Source organism: Trichoderma aggressivum (genome assembly GCF_033847375.1).
Source record: "Trichoderma aggressivum f. europaeum strain CBS 100526 chromosome Unknown scaffold_035, whole genome shotgun sequence".
Classification (NCBI taxonomy): domain Eukaryota; kingdom Fungi; phylum Ascomycota; class Sordariomycetes; order Hypocreales; family Hypocreaceae; genus Trichoderma; species Trichoderma aggressivum.
This window is the reverse complement of record NW_026946401.1, coordinates 45,024-61,890: the sequence shown is the minus strand read 5'-3', so window position 1 is coordinate 61,890 and position 16,867 is coordinate 45,024. Positions and strand designations below refer to the sequence as shown.

Below are 16,867 nucleotides of genomic sequence, written 5' to 3'. Positions count from 1 at the left end.
GAAGATACATGTTATCCACAGCGTCAGGCACGATGCTATAGTGAGCATGACTCTGCCAATCGATAAATACATCTCAAGTTCCAAAAGAAAAACTACCTCTTTTAATACACGTGTCTATTTATATGTAATGGCCATTTTCGAATTCCTACTACAGACAGCGATGGGACTGAACTCAATCCCGAGATGTCAAGGACCGACACCTGAAACATGTCTTGTAATAATTTTTAATATATATAATTGTGTAAGCCATAGTCTAATGACAAGTTATAAAACCAATTGAATAGCATTGTATCTATGCCTACGCAAAGTACCGTAGGGATGCCGCAATGATGACAACACCAAGACCCAATAACGTGACTATTTTAGCCGAGTTTAACAGCACTATAATCTCACCCTTTCTTTGGCTCTCGCTGCGCGATTTGCTATCATTTAAGCGTGGGAACGGGATATCTGGGACATTTTTGCCCAAGAACGCGCACAGAGGTTCCCATCCATCTCCCATGGTGTACTCCAATCGCTTCGCTTCTGGTATTGTTGCCCTCGTCTGCCGGTAATATTCGTCATAGACTTCGCGGGCATGCTCTCGGATTTCAGATATACTTGTAGCCTTAAAGAATCCGTAATTCACCTTGAGCATGGCCTCGGCGGCTCGCGATCCGATCACAGTCCTGATGAGGAAAACGAAAATCTGCTGCCCTGGGGAGAACAACTTGTCCAATACACCTGCTTGGTAACTGTTCCACCAACTATCAAAGTCTCGCTGAACAATGACAACTTTTGCATCCGGGTAAGCCTGGATAAGCTGATCGGTGAACGGGCAGGCTAAATCGGTGACTATGTCGTACTTGTTACCCCAAAGATTATCCCAGTCACTTCGCGTGAATCGTGACCTAGGGCGCGCATTAGGCACAGTTGGCCATGTCGCTTCTGCAGCCTGTTCTATTTCGTCCCACGGATTTCCTAGAATATCCTCTACCCCGTGGTGAGTCTTGTAGCCTAGGATTCTATATGCTTCTGCCAGTGACCGTGTTGCCATGCGGAAGAGGGCGACATGAATGACGAGGAGCCCCTTTCCGGTATGGTTATTGTTGAGATCTCCGTTATCACACATAGTGAGACCAGAGAGTAGTTTTTAGTAATATTTGTGGCCGCAGACAGTAGGGTACGCCAAGGTATGTCGCATGCACAGAGGAAGAGCACAGTAAATGCTTGCAACTGAGAATCCACCGCCGTGGAGGTGAAATGTAAGTAAATTGGACAGTGATTCTAGCATCGCAGCCCAACGTTTATAAGTATTGAAACTAAAAGGCTAAAGTCCAGAAACCTATGGAGGCTTGTAATTCAACAATGATTGCAACAAGCATTAGGAACCGTGGATGGCCAATCAGAACATAGGAAGCAAGCTACGGCGTACAAAAGCTCTGCATTCGATAGAACACAGTAAAATCGCGCACTCGCTGCTAATCAAGAGGCGCGGGGTAGCAACTCCCTTGTTCCCGTCCCTCTGCAAGTAATTGGTTATTCTTGGAGAAACCTTTCTGTTCAGCTATCTATTGTATATGAATAACTTCACCATCAATTTTAGTTGGATTTTGCTGAATAACTCACTTCCTTAATAACACAGCAGCTAAATAGTGGAAGCGGAACCTGTCGCGGAACAAGGAAAAGAAGAGCTGAGAAATCAGCTTGAACAAGGCGGAAGCTGACTAATAGTATAGTTCCTATGCGGACTTGACGGAGTAATAAAACTTTATATTGAGAGAAGGACTCTCATGTCAACTAGTGAACTTCTAGGCGTCTCCTTTACCACCCTTGACAGCCATGAATAGCGAGCAACCGATTAAATATCGCCCGCGAGGCCGACCACGAAAAGAAGTCGCCCATTCGGCGCACGATGTAAGTGTATCAAGAGCAGCGACTAACCCCAGGTATACTGATTTAATTCCTCTAGGCGCGAAGGGCTCGGGGACGGAGAGCCCAAAAGGCACTTCGGGAGCGGAGACAGCAGCATGTTAAAGCGCTCGAAGAAAGAGTTACTGGCCTTGCAAATATAATTGAAGAGATGAACGCTTCTTTCGTGGCATTTATTGATAATACTTTTTTCGGATCAACGGATGTTAACCCTGCGCTGCTTAAACATACCACGGAGAAATTTCTAGGGTTGGCTCAAAGAGCGAATAATCTGGTAGAGGATAAAGACGAAGCTCACATGGATCGTCAACAAGGAGTCGATATTAGCTACAACACTCTTCAACTATCCCGAGTCGCGTCTAGTCCTATGTCTATCCTACCAAGTTCAAGTGGAATGATGGATATTTTAACCTCACTACAGCAGGTATCCAATACAAATCCATCTGCAACGTTACCGGAACTAGGACATCAGCTCTCCTTGGATCCCAACACTTCTATCACTTCGACCACTATCGAACCTGAGCTACCCGATATACGTCACAACCACCTTTGGGGTATTCCCAAAGACCTTTCAACAGACGTGACGAGCGCTATACCATACATCCTCGCCGGCCGTGATAGCTTTTCTTCGTTCCTCTACTTTGAGACTATGGCTATGGTTGGGAAAGCCCTTCGGGGAGAGATTCCCATAGACATCTTAAACAGCGTTCTTCGGTACAAAAGACGCTATGCCACTTTCTCTCAGGTCTTAGATGTTGTCACCGAGGTCATGAACATGTTGCTTCACGGAACAAGCCAGAGTCCCAAGGTAAAGAGTAGAGCTCTGGCCGAGCCAGAGGGAAGTTTACCAGATCGGACACACGTGAAAAGTGCAATAGCAAAGGAAATCGCATCTATGGGCACCCCAGGGGTCGAATACCTGAGCACTTGGGAGGTGGAGCGATATCTACAGGATGAATGGGGATTGATAATCAATTCCCATTCTGTTCGAATGTCGTCGCATTCATCGATCCGAACGCGGCCACATACAGCCTCGCTTTCTACACACCTGAATAATTTGCACCAGTTCACGCCACACATTGTCCCAGGCTTTGCAAATGAGCATGAAAAAATATTGGAGGCGAGAATCTTGATTGAGAAATTGAAAATAGGCGCAATATCTCTTGGGGAAGGACCAAGATGGCATCTTTCTTTCATTGATCACGCCGTAAGATCATTCCTAACGGAGATGAGCATGAATAGGTAGCTTTTTATAATGAACGAGAAACAAATAGAATCTATGATTGAGCGTCTTGCTTAAACGAATGAGGCAGAGTGTAAGACTCGGGAACAAATGATAACTTGTTGTAACACCAACATCCGTTTGTTGAGTCGCAACCTTCCACACGGCTCGTTAATCAAGTGGTCCGAATGCAAGGTATACTAATATACCAGGGAGGCTTATTTACATTCAGCTGGTTTGGAGATACAATGCCGTTCCAGTCTTCATACCTTCTAGCATCATTGCTTAGAGTGAGATCGTGTGTGGAGACGGGGGAGCGATGGGGGAGCGACGGGGGAAATTACTCGCGACAGACACAGCGGAAGAACACCGCGAACCGCATTATTAACTATTCCGATTATCATGACGGTAGTTGAGGCAAAGTAACCTTGGCACGAAAGGCATCATTTTTATTCAGTTAATCGGTCGCAAATTCACCGGACAAGGAAAGGCTCCGAAACGGATACGGCAAAGGACCCATGAATAACTATCTCTATGAGATCGGGCCGTGTTAATAACCAAATTTCCTAGCGTAAGTCCTCCTTCTAGATTCGGATTTACGGAGTCTCTTCAACTTGCCTCTCAGCAACCGAGATGTGGGGCCAATTCTCGACCTGTGCACTGCGACAGTTGCCGGTTTGAAGACTACCTAGTCTATAACGAGTACCTAATGAGTTTATACCTAGGGTATTATGGCGTTGATAAATGAAAAATCACGAGTGGGGAAATTTGCTTGGAAATGAAAGAATGTAAAGTAAAATCGACGGAGTAAAGAGAGTTGCTGAATGACGCGTTGAGCAATCGAGGAATAAATGCTCGACCGAGGACCTTTAAACCCTTTCCGCCAATAGCACAGATGAATCGTTTCTATCCAGTTCATTGTATTCCATCATCATTAACATGGCTGGAGATTTGGTCCTCATGACTGGAGCCACAGGCTTCTTGGGCTACCTTACCATCATCGATTTGCTCAAGCACGGATATCGCGTTCGTGCTGCGGTCCGTTCTATGACCAAGGCGGAAGGAATTCTCTCTGCACCAACCCTAAAGAGCCTCTCTCTAACTCCAGAACAGCTCTCATTTGTGTCTGTGCCAGACATGAGCACTCCTGGCGCTTTTGACGACGCTATTCAGGGGGTCAAGTACGTGATCCACCTCGCTGCGCCGATTCCCAGCTGGGGAGAAGGTGAACAAACCTCCGCTGTTCTGGAAAAGCAATTCGTTTCGGCATGTGAGAGAGGCGCCATTGAGATCCTCGAGGCTGCGGCAACAAGATCTCAGGGAACTGTGAAGCGGGTCGTAATGACTAGCACCACTGGCGCTATCCTTACACTTCCGGTTGTCTCTGGCCAGGAACGTGATCTTCAACGAGTCTGGACTCCAAACGACCGAAATGCACCTCCGCCACCACCTTATAGCTCAGAAGTTGAGGCTTATCTTGCTGCGAAGAAGACCGCACTCTTTGCATCAGAAGCTTTTATTCGGGACCAGAAACCGCTTTTTGACCTTATCACCATCGTCCCACCATGGATATGGGCCCGTGACGAGCTATTGACTGACAAGGAGACCATGCTCCGCAGTGGAAGTAATGGGGTTCTTCTGAGCCTAGTAACAGGGAAACAGTTCGACTTCGAGATGATTGGAAATGCTGCGCATGGAGAAGACGTTGCACGTGCCCATGTCGCGGCCTTGGACGTTCATGTGCCTGGTAACAAGGCGTACGTAATTAATCAGGAAATAGTTTGGAACGATGCTGTTACCATCGCGGAGAAACTTTATCCAGAGGCCTTCAAAGACGGAAGACTGAAAGCGGGAAATTGTCCAAGTTTCGTCATTAAATGGGACATAAGCACAGTAAGTTCAAGGCCAAGCTAGTCATCCAAATTATTAACTTACTCACCTCCTTATAGACAGAGAATGAGCTTGGGATTAAACCCCGGCCACTTGAAACGATGGTAGATAGTGTTGTTGGACAGTACTTAGAGCTACTGGAGAAAGAAGCGACCTGAGAATGGTGGCGGTGTCCCAGTACAATAGGTGTACTCGAATCTAGTTAGAAACTTATCCATCTACTTCGTCCTCTCCTCTATAAGTGGTTGAAGTATTCTAACACATCGGAATACTAGAACAACTGTGCTCATATATGCATGGAAATAATTCTATGGTTCTTCACTTGATACGCGGCGAGCTTGAGTTTCCAAATCCGGTGCATAGAACTACTCAGCAATTGTTTTTAGTTCAAAGGCATCAAAAGAATGCTGCATTATCCTTCGTACTGTTCGCGAGTCTTGTCACCGAGCAGAGCATCAGGACTATAACCAATCCCACAAGTACCACGAGATTCCTCAGCCAATAGATAACTATGTGCTGAGATATTTTCTTCGCAAAAAACCTCCAAGGTCAGTATGGCAGAAGCAGTAGGCCCCCAGAACGCATAAGTAATAAGGAAGAGCTCAGCGTACTAAGAATTTCCCAATACTACCAGTCTTCAAACTACTCGAGGGACTCCACATCAAACTTCTCATCTTCAATTTTATAATTTTATCTCCTATTATTATACTTTTTTTAAAAAAAAGCTTCGTTCTACATAAAACACATTCCCTTGTAGATATATGACATGGTATGATACTCTGACCAAGCCGAGGTTCAGCGCCTGAATGATGAATGTAAAGAAAGGCATACCCATGTGTTTGGAAGGACAATGACCCGAATTATGTCCATAATTCGTGGTACCTAAGATCTTAGCTTAGCCTGTCGCGACAATTGTGTCGAGATTGCACTAGTTGTTTTTAAAGTTGCTTTGCATACCGAAATTACTCCTTGAAAGTTGCCGTGGTAGGTTTATTGTACCGTTGTCGTCATAATTGTCAAGATCTGACATCAGGGACACTCCAAAGACCTTTAGTGCCTCCGAATCGCATATCAAAGGGTTTTTTTTTGTTGACTTTGTTTATTCCTCCTCTTCCATTTTTTCCCCATTATGATATCTTTATTCCCCAATACAAAATGAGATCACGACAAAATGGAACCGCTCATTGTTGTTGTTCGTCACGCTGAAGCGGAACATAATGTAATCATGGATTTCTCGCAACGAGACCCACCATTGACCTTGAAAGGTTTTGACCAGGCATCACAATTGGAGAAGACATTTCCGGAATCTAGCTCAATCTCCGTCGTCCTGACTTCGCCCGTAAAACGGGCTCTTCAAACTACTATTAAGGGATTTTCGCCTGTTCTCGCCCAGAGTACCGTTGGTGAAGACGACCAAGACGGAGCTGCTAGGTTACTAGTAGATCGAGACTTGCAAGAAACAAGCGATTTACCATGCGACACTGGCTCTGATCGCGATATATTAGAGAGGCTATTCCCAAGCGTCGATTTTACCACGTTAGGTAAGGATTGGTTCATCAAAATCGGCATGTATGCGGCAGACGAGGAGGCCGTCATTCATAGGGCCAGGGCCTTTCGTAAGAGGTTATGGGATATTTCCAAGTCCGTACAATCGGATCAATCAAGTTTGTCGAATCAAAGGACTATTGTAGTAGTCACACATAGCGCGTTCATGCAATATCTCTCGCAAGATATGAATCTCAATCTCCCACAGGCAGGGTGGAATTCATTTCGCATTCAAGAAAGGCCTGATGGCGAGATTGTTCTATTATCTACTTAACTTGCATACTACAGTCTCTTCTGTCATAGTATGTGTATTTTCGAAAGCTCGTATGGATACGACAAGGAATGAATAGCATGTGAAATGCACTGGTTTTACGTGTGAAAGTAATATAACATACCTTTCGGGTGATTTACATGTATGATCGTTTAAGATCTGGTTGGATAATGTTGCTATTATCTAAAATACACTCTTTACTATGCTTATCGAAGAAAACAGGACGATAACCTGGGCCACAGTATACGATGTATAATATCAGAATCCGTTATAATACCAATAGCAAACTGGTGAATCGCAGACTGATCAATCGTTCTAATATACTCATACTTTTTATGGTATCAAACCCCCCCAACTTCAGTATTCTAAGCAACTTTTATAGGTACCCCGAGGTATCTATTCAAATGATTCTCAAGCTGAGTATTATGTGTTCCAGGTCTGTGACAGCAGCCTTCGATACGTTGTCGAATCTCTGAAATACCTCGCAGCTTCCCTTGTTAGCAGTCGGATCACATGCACCAAGGATACTGCCCCAAAATATGTATCATCCCTCAGAAAGGATACGTCACGGCTCGACTTATGCCCTCTTGGGTCATTGTGTGTGGTTCTTTGAGAAGCCGCATATGCTTCAAGAGCTGGTGGAGACGCTACAACCATGGGCACGATCCGTTCTCATTGCTGAATTTAGTTTCTCAACCTCTATCCTCACGGTGTTTCCTCATGTGCTAGCCACGCAATGCAACAATACTGTAGAAGCGTTGTTGGGCGATCGTGGGGAATGGAACATACGTTTGCCATTAACACCAAGTCAAATGACACAAGCAGGTAAGAGTGCTGGATTCAGACCGGCCTCACACAGGACCATGACGCCTAGTGAAAAGAGCCGCGAAGGCTCAAGGGAGGTTCGAATGCTGCTGAAAGCTGAAGAATTCGAGAATGTACGACAACTGGCAGAGCAGCGTTATGGTCCAAGCATCACACCTATGTTGATTGGTCTAAAGGACGCTGTTACCGAGAGCGTCCAACGACTAGGCGGTGCTGGAATTGAAGCAATTAGAAACATGGACGTCTGGCTAGCAAAATTTGATGTAACAAGTAACGCCGTTTGATGGAGGGTGATTGCTAACAATTGACTGCCGCAAAGTATATGCGATATCATCTTACTTGCCTCGGTAACAGGGTGGATAAAGTATATCATCAACAGTAACCGCGAACGGCGCACATTAATCCAACCGCGGAGGTATCAGGCTTCGTTTCTAGTGTCCTTTGGTGCGGGAATTAACTTCATTGTGCATGCCGTTGGCATTCCTGCTCCCTCTACTGTCTTGTTATGGCGTCTCAAGCTGCACGAAATCGCTAAAGACAAGCGCATTGCCCAGATCAGCGGCCTTTTCTCAGTTCTTGGGACAAATATTATCTTAGCTTTAGGATCTTGGAGACTTGGACTATCCTTGTCCTCGACCAGCTATTGTTTAGGACGGGACTGGCGTTCGGCGTCCCTGCGCGAGGCATAGCAACAAGCATGGTCGAGACAAAGCACCTCGCAGCACTTTATACAACAATCTTGGTCCTGCTATATAGTGGTATGCTCACTAGGGGGGGGGGGGGGGCAATGTTTGCGGGGGCGTTTGGCTGAGGGCTCCGTCTAGGTGGGCTGTGGGCTGGGATGCCACATTTGATATCTTGTGGCTGCTTTCCTTTAGCATTACTGGCCATTTCAACGGCGCCGGCGGCGGGTAAAATGCCATGTGCGGTAGGTGGCGATGATGGAGACGAGGTAGATTCAAGGGACCCGTAATCATGACAAGCGCAGATGTTAACGGCTCTGTGATGTAGACTGGATGGCGTGGGTAACTTGAGCTCTCAAACAGTATATCGTCGATTGGTCTCCCACAGATATAACACGGCATTACCAATAGTCCGGACCAAATTCCTCTCCCTGAGGACAAACGACTTGTACAGGTGTTTGTCAAGCATCCATCGTCGTTTGCGTCGCAGTATTTCGACGCCCTTGTGGCCCATGGACAACGGCCAGGTTAAATGCAAATATAACAGTCGTTGACATAGCCAGCTCTAATTCAAGACCAAAGGACACGATGCATGGAAAGTGGTAAATGAAGAGAAATCTTCAAGGACTTGATATAATGCAGCTGTGCCAGCACTTGGGCCTACCGGTAGCCCCAAATCACCCACCGCTGCGGTGCTTCCCAGTTCCTGTGCGGCTCATAAGACTATTATTAGCATGTCCGATACTATGGAGGATGTCGATCGTGATTTCTTCGTATCGGCTTGCAACGTATAAATCAGCCGCCTTGGTAATCCTCATTTTCCATCTGGTTCCTCTCGCATTGCGCGTCCAATCAAGTGTTCTACACACTCGAATAGCCATTGCTACAGGGGTACTGTCTGCTTCGTCCAACGTCGGGGCATTGGCTCTTTCGTTTCTTGTCGGTCAACGATCTATTAAACCATCAGATGTATTAGTGCTATTCTACTCAGCATCCACCATTCTCGGTATCCCGCGACTGCGCACACTCTGGTTATTTCCTCCCGACTATTTGATACAGCAGGCCATATGGACCGTTTTGTTTATCCTCACTGCCAGTATTGCCACTATTGAAAGCTTTGGGAAATCAAAGTATTTGCGGCCTGCATTCATGAATGGGCTTACCTCGGAGCAAATGACGAGCTTTTGGAGTCGCAGTTTTTTTTTGTTTGGCTGCTTCCTGTGTTTCAAAAGAGATTTAGCAATGTGTTCCTTGTCGATGACTTACCTGACATTGACAAGGATATGAGGGAGTCAGCAGCATGGATTGAGCCGGAGGCATTTTGCCAACCCTTTCTTGTTCAAGTGGTAGTATCTCATTTGAGTGGCACAGCAAACGAAGACGACCATGAGCGATTCGGGCAGGCTTTAGTGGGAGCATTCGCGTTGGTTTATTTGGGCATTGCAGTAAGTCAGCTTCCTGTACTTGCAGTTTTATTTTATGTCACAGCAAACTGTGAGAGACATAGCCACTAACGATTTTGTGTTTCCAGATATCAAGGGCAGTATACTGGCGTCAAACCTATCGTATGCTCACCAAGGTACGAGCCGGTCTGACAGCAAAGATATACCGCCAAATGGTGTCACTTCAATCTCGAGATGTGGAAGATTCAGCGGCACTTACTTTGATGGGCACTGATGTTGAGAGAATTGTAGAGTCACTGAGATTCTTTCATGAAACGTGGGCAGCAATTCCGGAGGTCGCAACCGGTGTTTGGCTTCTGAGCCGCCAGGTTCTCTACGCCTCAATCGCACCGATTGTGATTTGCGTGGGTAAGTAAATACTGTTGGCTACTTATTAGCGTAAACATTTCTACAACAGTATGTACTGACCTCACGTCAGTAAGCCTAGCTGGAACCTCGCTCATTGCCAAGCACTTTGGACCAACCCAAAAACGATGGGTGGACTGTGTTGAGAAGAGGATAGGCGCAACGTCCAGCATGCTGAGCAATTTAAAATCAGCCAAAAAGCTTGGCCTCATGAATCACTGGAGTCGAGCAATTGAGAAGTTGCGAACTATCGAAAATGACGTATCAGTAAAATTTCGGACCCTGCGTGTCTAGGCCATCATTATCGGTCAGTTAACCCAGCGAGGCTCAAATAACCGCGGCTCGAGGACTAACCTCTGTGGACTACAGGAAATGTTCCTAGACTGTTGGCGCCTTTCCTTACACTGGCCATCTATGCTCTTATTGCCCTTACCAGCGGCGACCAATCGCTTCTAGTCACCCAGGCCTTCACATCCCTTGCTCTCATCAACCTGGTGACAGAGCCGCTGCTCATGTTCTGCCAGGCTTTGCTATCTCTCACACAGGCCGTATCCTGCTACTCACGCATTAAAAAAATGATCAACTCGCCTTCCTGGCACTTGGAATCCCGCAGCCCTCTTGAGGAAGATACATCTGCTATGTCCTTGGGTTTTCGTGCTCGACACTCCAGCTCTCCACAACTGGTCACATTCCGATCTGCAAACATCTCTTGGTTCCCAAAGAATCATCAAGGAAGAGTAGTTCTGCGCAACCTCAATTTCAGCATTCCTACTGGCTTCACAGCCATTGTTGGGCCAGTAGGATCGGAAACCCTCGCTTCTAGCTAGTATCATTGGAGAAACGACCGTAGTGTCCGGAGAAATGCAGTGTCATATCACCTCCCGGGTGGCATTTTGCTCTCAAAAGCCGTGGTTGACAAATGATACCATCAAAAGCAACATCATTGGCGAGCTGGAATTCGATCAAACGTGGTTCAGCTACGTTATTCGATGTTGCACGCGTCGTGAAGAACTGGAAAACTTACCTGGCGGAATCATGACCGTTGTAGGCGAGAACGGGTCGTCTCTCAGCGGAGGCCAACGCCAGCGAGTGGTATGCCGGGCGTCTAACCTTAAATATCCTGTACCTAACTCAGTTTTCCTAGGCGCTCGCTCGGGCCGTTTATTCAAAACTACCGACTGTTATCTTGGATGATTTCATTAGTGGCTTAGACCCAAAAGCAGCCAAGACGGTACAGACCAGCCTATGCCACGCCAATGGGCACTTTCGCAAAGCGGGCATCTCGGTGGTCCTCGCCGCCAACGGTTGTGAGCTCCCCGATGTATTGATTCGCTCCTATGCAATGCAATACATTATACTGACAATCATGCAGCGAATCTATTTCCTTACATGGACAATGTAGTTCTTCTTCACAAAGGATCCATTTCGGATACTGGATCTTACAAACGTATCAAGGCACGGAACCCTGATATGTTCAAATTAGACGACCATAAACCCGATTTTAATTATGACCGGGTGAAGGAAGAGGGCTCAGCTGGCCCTAGAGTAGAATCACAGGGCTCCAACTCTACCGCACCAGAGCAACGGGGCCAGATCAGCAGCTCTAATGGAGCTGGATTCAGCAGACAAAAAGGGAGCTGGAGCGTTTACTCGTACTATGGGGAAAAAGTAGGCAAGCTCTTTTTATTCTCATGGGCAATCTCTACTCTTATTGGGGCCATCTCCGACTCCTCTTCCAGTAATCCCATACCGTTAGTGTGCTTCAACGATGGTCCAAACGCCAATAAACAACAGCATTGTGGGTAGACCGATGGACTTCAGCGACTGCAGAACAAGGCAACCAACAGCTCGGGCTTTACCTCGGCATCTACTTCCTATTGGTGGCTCTTGCTATAATAGGAGTCTTTTTGAATGCTGGTCAGTCATACCTAACATAATAATATGGCTTTATTGTTTACCATTGCGCATGTTTTCTAACCTTCTGCGTCCCGGGGCCCTTTTCCTCTATATTGTCAGGGACACTGCGATCAAACTTCATCCAGATCTGCTGCACGCCGTTGTCAGGTACAATAGCAACCACGCAACCACAGTCCTATGTAATTCATCCGCTAACATTGCTGTGAACTACTATGTAGTGCACCGTTTTACTTCTTCCTCGAGTCAGACCTTGAATCCATAACAAATAGGTACAATTTGCAAACTCGAAAACGCATGAACTCGGACTAAAGACTAGCCACTATAGATTTAGCCAAGATATGAACCTGATCGATATGACCTTACCCTCCCAAGCTCTTCAATTCACTTCCGGTATGAACGATTCCATATTTCTAGTCTGTTCAGTACGGCCACTCACTAATGGTGTACTTAATTTCAGAGTTTTCTTGGTGTTTGGTTCAGTTCGTTGTCTTGTCCGTTTTGGGGAAATACCTTGCAGCTGTAGTTCCCGTCCTTGGTGGAGTTCTGTTTCTCGTTCAGCGTTACTACTTGTGAACGTCCAGACAGTTTCGAATGTTAGAAATCGAGGCGAAAGCCCCGCTATATTCTCATTTCACAGACACCATCAGCGGCATTGCAACTATTCGAACGTTTAGTTGGCAGATGCCCTTCAGTGGTCGCCTGGCAGGCATATTGAACCGCTCCCAACGGCCGTTTTATATGCTTTTCTGTGCGCAACAATGGCTAACGCTGGTAGTAGATCTCGTAGCAGTGGCTTTAGCGGTTACCTTTGTCGCGATTGCCCTGTCTCTGACCGCCAACGGTCTCGGACCTGGTGCTCTGGGAGTTGCATTAGTCATGACACTTCAATTCAACGGCCTGCCAATCCAAACAATCCAGTCTTGGACAAAGCCAGAGACTTCCATTGGAGTGGTGGCAAGAGTACAGCAGTTTGTGAAGGAGGCTCCATCGGACTTGGGTAGGTTTCCAGCGCCTTCGAATTCATGGCCTCAAAACGGCAGGGTGCAAGTACAGCGCCTTACGGCGGCACACACGTAAGTACCTATCTCATAACCTAGACTTTAGACCAACCGTCACAGTTCAAGAAGGGAGCACATCATCTGATACAACATTGTTAGGCCAAGATCCGAAGACGTATTGAAAGATGTCAATCTCGATATTGCTGCCGGCGAAAAAATAGCAGTGTGTGGATCGTCTGGCATTGGGACAAGCTGGCGACAGGCTCGAAAGGAAGCCTTCATCAAGGATTCAAGTCATCCCAATGGTCTTATGGAGAGCAGCAGCTCTTTTGTCTGACGAGAGCCTTGCTAATCCCTGGCAATGAGCAGGTATGGTCCATTCGAGGTCCCGCTATCTCTGCATTTCGCAAATTTGTTAACAATTATGTGGAATTTAGCGTTGACGAGAAGACAGAAGCTCTCATGCAGCACATTGTTGAGGCTGATTTCAAGGATAGAACAGTCATATCTATCGTTCACCGATATTCGCATATTGATTGGTTTGACCGTATTGCGGTTTTGCGAGAGGGAAGAATAGTAGAATGTGATAGTGCCCAGGCGTTACTGAGTAAATCGGGGTCGGCCTTCAGGGCCCTCTATATTACGTATGGTACAAATTTTTAACCTCTATCTGTTCATAAACAGTCCCTATTATTACCCTCGATTAAATTACTCTTTATTCATTTATTTTCTGTTCATAACTCTAATTAACTTAAAAAAAAATTCTCAAGTGAAAACGTGATGTTCAGTTTCAGGCGCAGTTAGCGGCTTTCGCGTCTGATTAACTCCATACACACTGAGCTAACCATTTATTCGGTCTTTTTCTTATACACTCCAAAGCTATACCTCTCCTAAAATCTCCTCTACCTTCTCGCAGTCACATGCGTCTTTAGTCCCGCAGTGCCAGCTGCCCTGCAAGCCTATGGTAAGGGCCTGCTTCCTACGACAGCTGCGTAAACCAAAGCTGTGTCACAGGAAATGTTTGACAGTGGCTGCCTTATGCAGAATGCTCTTTGCAAATTTCGAAAGTCTGAACCAGAAAGCGATGACGGCTACACGGATTTACCACCCGCTGCTTTTCTAAATCCGCGGCATATCGCGTCGGTGTTACCATTTGTCTCTCAGATGTGTCTGAGCTCACAAGGGATCCGTTTCAGCCAACTACAGACAATTTTATGCACAGCTTCTACACATATGCAATTTAATCCACGTCTCGTCAGTAGTACTTTTGAGAAGCTCACTTTACAATGACACGATTTATGTGTCTGACTGCTATCATCAGCCAGAATGAAGGGGCGATCTAATAGATCAAAATAGGTAATTCAATAAACTCTTCTCATCAAAGCTGTTGTATCTGGACATTGAGGAAAGCCGCAAAATTAGCATTCTTCTAGACAGAGAAGGATCAATATTACGTCGTTGTTGGCATTCATTTTGGACCAGACAGATTCAGTTTGATCGAATACGCCTGCACCATCCGTTCGGCAATTGAGACGGTTCAATCGACCATCGATCAGAAACCAAAGAGGAGCCAGCGGGAGGGAAAATTTTCAATTTGCCTCATCGCCTCGAGCTTTTCTTTTTTTCCATATTTCTAGTTCACTAAATGCATTCCTCCTCGATTCATCCTATCCTACGAATGGGTGACAACGTAACAAACGCCGCTAGCCCCGAACTCCAAAACCCTTGCGTTTGAACCATTGAAGTCACTCCTCCGATGGAGTGTAACGATCATTTTCATTGACATAAATGTATTCAAATATTCACCCTTTGGCTTCTGAAGATATCACCTGGCTACAAAGATCTGTCTTAAAGGAGGCACGCGGGCTAGAGATACCATAGATAACTCTGTCGACATGAAAAAAGAAAGCGAATGGATTGAATAGAGCATCGGAACCATCTCACGCATCTGGATAACGCGAGGATTAGATTGCATCTTGTGTAAGTGTATATGTCAAGTGTATGTGTGACGATGTATTTGGCAATTTCTGTAGCCATAAGAAAGTGAATGAACAAGAAAAACGCTTTTTCTTTAGATTACGCGGAGTGAAACTTCGACATGTGATTGGCAAGCTTTCTCTGGTGTAGGAGACTGATCCGCGTCTGTGACTCTGTCTGCCTACTATTAGTAATAGGAGGGATCCCCAAAGGACAAACAGTATCTTCAGTTTATGTTAGCTAACAGGACTTATGGGCACCAAGAAATAGGTGGTAAACAACTAGTCACGCAACTGGTAGAGATCATCCAGTAGATTCAATCAAGCGTTGGATTTAGTATTAACAACAGGCTATGTAAGTATTTTAAATGAGTGTGGAGAAGCGAACTTATATATCCGGGTGGTCTGAGATGGGTCGATACGAATTCCATTGATCCATTCGTGGATTGATAGGTATTTCATCGATCATGTTGTCGATCGAATAGTTGATTCATTGTTAGGTCGTGACAGTCCGCACGTATGGAAAAAAAGGGGGGGAGCATATAAGCGAGACAAATCAGGTAACCCAAATGAACATCAAGGTTGTTGTAGACACCAACCGTGTGTACCCTCCGCGTTTTTCATCACCATCAAATCTTCAGGTACTCGTCGAACCAAGATATGGCTTGCAAAAAAGCCTGTTCTTTGGCAAATCGCTGAATCTGGACGCTAAGGTCGCCTCGAACAGCAAAGCCGTGCGTAACGCTAGAAAATAAGTTGATCTGATAAGGCTGCTTTGTCTTGATTAAGATCTCCTCCGACTTGTGTCGTTTTTCCATGGGAAAGACACGGTCGATCTCCGCAGCTGCAATGGAAAGCGGCCCGGATATAGCAGCAAGCTCATCCTCCTCGACAGAGGATGGGTGAGCGATATAACCGCAATCAATTCCACCTTCCTTCAAATTGCGAATGACGTACTGAGACTCTTGTTAATTGAAAATCAAGTCGATCTGCATTAGCAGCAGAAGTAGCAGCAGCAGCAGCTTACCTTAGCACCAAAGCAGTAGCCGACAGCGCCAAGCTTTTTGAACCCCATTTCTCTCAGATTTTTGATGCCGGCTAGGACTATGGGATCAACTGCTGCAGGGACGTGGGGATGCTGACCATCAGATCCATTCTGGAGCCAGCTATGGAAGTCGAAAGTTCCAGAATGACCTTTGTCCAATGGCACTGCATCGCCGTCGAATGTGTCGAGGAGCAGACAAGTATATCCATTCGCGGCAAAAGAATCCGCGACAAGCTTGCTGTTTTGCCAGATCCCAAAGACATCAGGCAAAAACAACACAGCCACCTTCTCGTGGGATTTTCCCACAGGCGGGGTTGCTAGATATGCTTGAATGTTTGGTTCAATGTTGATCAATTCTCCAGTTGGTTCGCCTCTTCGATGTATATCAGTACTATGATAACAAAAGTAGATTGACTCCCTATGAACCTTTCCCCTTTGCCTCTCGCAATAAGAGATAGAGGCGCAAAAATCACAGTCATGGCTGGCAAGACTTACTCATGGCGAGCGCCAACGATACAACAGCGACCTGGAGGGTTTGACGCCATGGTGGTTGAGGAAAGAACTTGTGAGTTAACGGCTAGCGTAGTGTCGTCACAAATTCGACAATCAGAGTCGAAGTCAGGATCAGTCCATGATGGCTCCTTAGATTGAAAACGGCGTTGTTGCGGCGGGACTTAAGTATTTCTCCCAGAAGTGCTAACAACCATTGAATAATCTTGTCGCCTGGTGACGCCCGAAAGGTACGCATCGTCTTACAGAGACTTCAACTTCGCGGA

The 16,867-nt window shown here is 46.0% G+C and overlaps 5 protein-coding genes across 5 annotated transcripts; 3 read left to right on the top strand and 2 right to left on the bottom strand.

Annotated features, from left to right (window-relative positions):
- Positions 1–298: 298 nt before the first annotated feature.
- Positions 299–1,111, bottom strand: Triagg1_7680 (uncharacterized protein; the record flags this gene model as incomplete). Its single annotated transcript, XM_062902442.1, has 1 exon — positions 299–1,111. One exon carries the CDS (start codon positions 1,109–1,111, stop codon positions 299–301), a length of 813 nt encoding a protein of 270 aa, XP_062753266.1.
- Positions 1,112–1,821: 710 nt separating this feature from the next.
- Positions 1,822–3,157, top strand: Triagg1_7679 (uncharacterized protein; the record flags this gene model as incomplete). Its single annotated transcript, XM_062902441.1, has 2 exons — positions 1,822–1,896; positions 1,952–3,157. The coding sequence occupies 2 exons, from the start codon at positions 1,822–1,824 to the stop codon at positions 3,155–3,157; spliced, it is 1,281 nt and encodes a 426-aa protein (XP_062753265.1).
- A 915-nt stretch (positions 3,158–4,072) lies between these two features.
- Triagg1_7678 (uncharacterized protein) lies at positions 4,073–5,181 on the top strand (the record flags this gene model as incomplete). Its single annotated transcript, XM_062902440.1, has 2 exons — positions 4,073–5,026; positions 5,083–5,181. The coding sequence occupies 2 exons, from the start codon at positions 4,073–4,075 to the stop codon at positions 5,179–5,181; spliced, it is 1,053 nt and encodes a 350-aa protein (XP_062753264.1).
- A 4,781-nt stretch (positions 5,182–9,962) lies between these two features.
- Positions 9,963–13,407, top strand: Triagg1_7677 (uncharacterized protein; the record flags this gene model as incomplete). Its single annotated transcript, XM_062902438.1, has 11 exons — positions 9,963–10,158; positions 10,208–10,227; positions 10,450–10,462; positions 10,525–10,952; positions 11,062–11,247; positions 11,300–11,462; positions 11,528–11,906; positions 12,291–12,341; positions 12,398–12,462; positions 12,710–13,145; positions 13,230–13,407. 11 exons carry the CDS (start codon positions 9,963–9,965, stop codon positions 13,405–13,407), a joined length of 2,115 nt encoding a protein of 704 aa, XP_062753263.1.
- Positions 13,408–15,675: 2,268 nt separating this feature from the next.
- On the bottom strand, positions 15,676–16,636 carry Triagg1_7676 (uncharacterized protein; the record flags this gene model as incomplete). Its single annotated transcript, XM_062902437.1, has 3 exons — positions 15,676–16,002; positions 16,074–16,482; positions 16,587–16,636. The coding sequence occupies 3 exons, from the start codon at positions 16,634–16,636 to the stop codon at positions 15,676–15,678; spliced, it is 786 nt and encodes a 261-aa protein (XP_062753262.1).
- Positions 16,637–16,867: the final 231 nt, after the last annotated feature.